We start from the raw sequence: 5,707 nt of genomic DNA, 5'->3' as shown, positions 1-5,707 counted from the left end.
ACACTGCAGAAGCATAAAAATATCACATAATTCAGCTCCACAGCATACCTGGAGCTCCAGCATCTCTATGTCAGACCCTCCCTAATTCCTGTCTCCCTGGGCAGTGCAACTGCAGCAGGTCTCCTGCATTCTGGCCCTTCCACAGGTACCACAAAGCTTTTTGGAAGGTCTCCGTGGAAAGCTGCTGGCTACAATGGGTCCACAACAAATTCCTCAAGTTTCTTAATCTCCCAACTGCTTTCTCACCCTTTCTCTAATAGATGGTGTGCCAAACTGTAATCAGATGTTCTAGAAGAAGTGTTATTGCTTTATCTATATGGAACATAAGCTTTAAATCTTTAACAGAGAAATGTGGAAGAAACATCAGCTAGCATTAAAAGCAGTGAGAAAAAAATATCAGGCTTTCTCTTTTTCATAACTGGGAGAGAATATATAAAAATAAAATGCATAAAAGCAATATTTTACTGCTTAAGACTTGCGAGTTATTTTAAATACCAAATGTTTCTATATTCAGGATAAATTAATCCTTCAGCTCTCAGTTTTCTGATATATCTAAAGCAGTGTTTCTCAAAGTGGATTGGCTGACAATCTGTAGGTGGCTTATTAAACAATACCTGCATCTTATCTCATATTTAGCAAAAACTAAAAAATGCCCCCAAAACACTCAAAGCCCCTGCTAGAGCCCCATGTCTTTCTACTAAAACCCCCCTTCAAATCCACTTTAAACAAGAGATGGTAGTGGTAAGTTTTCGATCCAAACCTGAAAGGAAAACAAAAGTCTTAACATTATACATTGGCACAAAATTGTCATAATATTGCTCTTATTTACAATGAAAACATTTTTTTTTTTTTTTAAACTGGATTTGTATCATGGAAGTGTTACAAACATACTCTTTCCCACACCCACCCAACATTTTCCTAATCAAATGGTATGAAAATAATTATTCATAAAATCCAACAGTCATAACACCAATCACGTATAGGTCTATAGGTCATTATGTCTGAAAGATACATTCATGTTTTGTACAGCATGAAACATACAAAAACTTTAAAAAACTCTTAAGGATGATACAGATCTTCATAACCCAAAGTAAAATATTTAGCAGTTTTGTTTTTTTGGCCATATAAAAATATTTTAAAGGCCATTTATACCACAACAGGTAGAAACATTTTAATGAATGACTTACGGTGCACAAAAGCTTTAATGCTATTCTCTTTCCCAATCAGTTTTTTGTTACCACCATCCTGGCTTGGGAGAAGCCAAAAAGCCACTGAATCTCTGATGGCCAATTATCTAAGAATAGTTACTTTGTTCTTGGTTTTGGTTTTGTTTTTTTTTTTTCCTTCCCCCAGTGCAACTAGTTAATACACTACAAATCAGCTTAAGTCAGTGCAGAGGAAGATTTTGAAGAGACCTATTATTCTTGCTTGTGTTTGTAATCAAAACAGTAATGACAGATGACCAGTAAATATCCCACACTTAATTGTGGTATAAATGGGTCTTTTGAATTCAAACTGCTTTGGCAACTTTACATAAGAATATTTAAATATGTGACATACCAACACTATATAATGTTGCTATAAACTCCATTTTGATTTCCCTCAGGAAAAAAGGGCAAATACTATTTTCATTTACAACTTGACTATGAAAAAAATTTATTTCAATATAATGGATGAATCACTTCAATTTTTAGACATTAAGTGCTGAGTTTAAAAAACCCCTTCCAACTAGCCTGCATCTCAGCTAATAATCTCATCACATGGAAGTTAAAGCTTATACTTTATCCTAAAGAAGAATTTTCTTCTGTTGCAAATGGCTTAAACTAAAACTGAGATTAAAGCTACCTTATTACTCTTTTTCAGTTTATCAGATCTAAAGAGTCTTGTATGATTTATTTTTCACTGAGGGATAATATTGTTTTAAGCATCAAATCTAGAAATATAAGTAACAGGGCCACAGGCCACCTAATATGATTTTGTTTTCTAAAAATATTTAAAAATCTATCTTCCATTTGGCATTGTGGTACACGTTTATTACTGTCATAAGCCAGGATTTCACTTTGCCTGAATCCCTTTCCACTTAACAGTTCATAGCTGATCTCTTTCAAATGTCCATAGAATACAGTATATTACATAATATAATTCTTCAATAGTTAAAAATCATTTAGTGTAGAACTTTCCATTTTAATTCTATGCTCTATATAGCTTACAACAAAGTTTACTGGATAAACATTTTCAGGAAACCAATACAATAAATTAAATCTTTTAAATAGAGGGCACAAAGTTATGTTCTCACAAGGCAGTCAAAGAAGTGACCAATTTTTCCTTACAGTATATTACACTGGATACCTTGCTTCTGACTTGGTTTCTTCTATCTTTGAAAAATATTAAAAAACTGGGACATTTATGCATCTTTAGAATGAGCTCAGATACTGTATCAGACAAACATTTCTTACAAATCTTCTACCTACTTAAATAAGAAGCAACCCATACCAACTGGAACAATTTTGCACACGCGTTAACAGAAGGTGATAGGGGTCATTACGGAATTAAAGTTCTGGGACCACTTCATAGTGTTCTCCTCCCTTCACCCCACCTGAACAATTAAAAAAAATAACAGGTAGACCTGTACGAACATGGCTTGAAATCAACTATGAGGGCTTAAAAAGTAATTGGTTAGCAGATAATGGAATTAAATCACATCTGATTGTAAATTCAACTTAATTATCAGTGCTATTAAAGAGTTATGTTCTAATCGAGTAAGACAGCTATTCTCAATATAAGGATAAAACAAAGTATCAGCTTCTAATGACCTACCAGCATTTCATAGTAAGCTGCTAGTAAGTTACTAGTTGGAAGGAATGAAGGAATGTGTCAGATTTTTCACATAATTACAACACAGCAGCATACAATGCTCATTAAGTTGGCAGAGGTGCTATTGCTACTGAGTGTAGCACACAGGTACTTGTATAAGGAAAGAGGGAATGGTATTTCCATGACCCCTTGCGGTAACACATTCCAAGCACCAAGGGCCGTTTTTAAAATCTGAACCCGTTAAGATAAATATGACAGGACAATACCACCCCCACAGAATCATGAGTGCCTTTCACTGGATGTACGCTGTAAGTCTCAAGGCACTTAAGGGGTTAAGACACAATGCATGCATTAGTTCCCATCACTTAATCACGTAATCTTAATTCACATGAATCAGAATACACCAGTGTATGACACACAAGCTGTGTCAGATAAATGTTGTTTATTTTTTTTTTAATTTTTATTGTTACTATTTTGTACAAGATGCTGGTAAGTGGGCATTCTGCAGCTACTGCTGGGTTAACACAGACGCCAGCTTTCCTCTAACAACCAGCTGGTCTCTAGTAAGGGTGTAGGACAAAGTGTGCTGCATCAGTAGGCAGTGTGTATCTATCTAGTATTGGCAATATTGCTAATGTTGTAAAAAACAAAACAGTGAGAATCTGTACATAGTAAATAAACCTAGCACTGGAAAAAGACCATGGCTTAGTGTATTTTTTCATTTGTTTTTCATTTTAAGAGACATGGGTGTAAAACAGAGTGAAATAATTCCAAGCCTTGTTTGTAGCAATTCAACCAGAAGCGCAGTATATGGCACTACAATGAAATATCGTAGATTACCCTGAACACAATTAGTTCTTTCAGTTTATGGTTTGTTCGGAGCAAAGCACGAAAATAAAGTCTTCAAACAGATGAAGGTTAGAAGAGTTTCAGAGACTGATTTCGTTTCAACGTAAAGTGCAACAGTGCTGAAGTTTTCAAAGTCCTTTGTCAATTCTTTGCTGTACTTCACTATTATTTCCTGCAAGCAGTATTATGGCACAAAGAATGCTGCCAGTTCATTACAGAGAACAGGATTCCTCAACTGATATCCTGGTTTTTGCTCTTTACTTATGCAGTGATGCTTGTAAAGGTTTAATAAATCCTTCTTCATACACCTTCAAAATAGCTTCACATACAAATCTGTATTGACTCTGAAAAGGAAAGCAGATTCAGTAAATTGAAAAGAAGTGTAATTGAACCATGTCATTTGGAAGCAGAAAAGGCCTCTTAAGATTTCCCCATCACATTCTCTTGAAAGGCCAAGAAATGTGCTTCAGAAACAACAGGAACCTTATATTAGAACATCTTGTTTCTCAACAGAAGAATGGGATGAAAGACACTCTGAAATATATACCAAAAGTCATACCCACAAAACCAGTAATATTATTACAACATCACCTATTTAGTAATTTTCTGCTCTTCATTTCATTGCTGATGTTTCACTGACCTGAGGTTTCCATGCACTTGGAAGCTACAGCTGTAAAGCACTTTTTCATACTTGCATTAATTCTGGCATGTTACAGGTACCTCCCCCTCAGAATTTGATAAAAATGAAAACTGTTTAACGTTTTAAAAAGCCAGGACTCCCGTTTCTTAACATTATGTAATTTTTAACTCTGCAATGTATTCAAACCTAGCACCTGCATACACAGAGGCTACTAATTTGTTTTAATCGCATAATAGTTAAAAAACCCAACAATAATCAAAGTATGTAATGAAAATATAATGAAATAAAGTCACTGTTTTGTAACAACTAACACTAAATATCGCATAATGGTGTATATGGTGGTCAGAAAAGCCATCATGCCTGCCTTTCCAGTATCATGGAATACCCATCTCTATGCAGGACTTAGTGATGTCAGATCTCAAATGGGCACAGTAACAGATTTAGTAACAGAACCATTATTTACTTTATTGCTTCATGTATATTAAAATAGTTTAGATTTATACATAGTTGTGTAAAATACTTATTTTGCCTCCAGTGCTCTCTGAAGGAGACTCTGTACTCTCCCCATATAGTAACACACAGAAGACACCCATACATAGGGCCATCTTGTGGACACTGAGTGAATTTGTCAGAATATACAAAACCGGGAGGAGTGAGCCAAAGGAGAAAATGTAATAGGTAATGTTTATGAATCTTAAAACCCCCCACTTCAAGTCTTTTATTCTCCCTTCTCCCTGTGATGGAGTAAACACCCGTGTTTCACTGAAGGTTGAAAATTTTGGCTTCTCTAAGAAAAATGAGAACACCATAAGATATTTAGCACATGCTGTGAAAAAATAGTTAAACCCCTTACCACTGCACCTCCTACCTTTACTAATAAAATTCTCTTCCTCTCTGTGTATGGTAGAGAAATGCTATTCATACTGCACAGTCATCACAAACAGAAACAGCCATCCTTTATTATTTTTCATGTATCATCTTCCCCATCCTTCCTGTGCTAGATGAATAATAGAACTTCTTTTTAATGGAACATGAATACTGGACAGTAGCACTAAATGACAATGACCCAGAAATGGAGGCCCATATATACTTTTTGTCAGTCTGAACACTCTCTGAAGAACACAAAAGGTTTATTCAAATTTGATTAGAGGCACAACAGCAGGAACATAAAAATTACTACACCGAATAACTCCCTTCACGTAATTGTGGGAGAGATTGGATACTGAATCTAGTGCCTTTTCTCCTTCAAAATACTTTCCCTTTAAATGCTGTATGCTACAAGTAAAACTATACAACTGATTACCAATGCAAAAAAACCAAAAAACCTGGAACTGGTCAAAGCTTGGAACAACCAAGAATTCAAGTTTTTTTTTTTTTTTCTTCCTACCTAGAGACCTTCCTTCT

At 35.1% G+C, this 5,707-nt stretch overlaps 1 protein-coding gene across 2 annotated transcripts in view; it reads right to left on the bottom strand.

Annotated features, from left to right (window-relative positions):
* Positions 1-1,119: 1,119 nt before the first annotated feature.
* Positions 1,120-5,707, bottom strand: part of PTPN4 (protein tyrosine phosphatase, non-receptor type 4) — a 90,278-nt gene continuing 85,690 nt past the window's right edge. For both annotated transcript variants that reach the window (XM_026852583.1, XM_026852584.1), the window contains one exon: positions 1,120-4,007. In XM_026852583.1, coding sequence (XP_026708384.1) covers positions 3,921-4,007 — 87 coding nt within the window. In that variant the 3' untranslated portion in view covers positions 1,120-3,920. The remainder of the gene's footprint in view (positions 4,008-5,707) is intronic.

This window comes from Athene cunicularia (genome assembly GCF_003259725.1).
Source record: "Athene cunicularia isolate RWA chromosome 7 unlocalized genomic scaffold, athCun1 chr7_part1, whole genome shotgun sequence".
Taxonomy (NCBI): Eukaryota; Metazoa; Chordata; class Aves; order Strigiformes; family Strigidae; genus Athene; species Athene cunicularia.
Note: the sequence above shows the minus strand (reverse complement) of the source record. Positions and strands in the feature narration are given on the sequence as shown.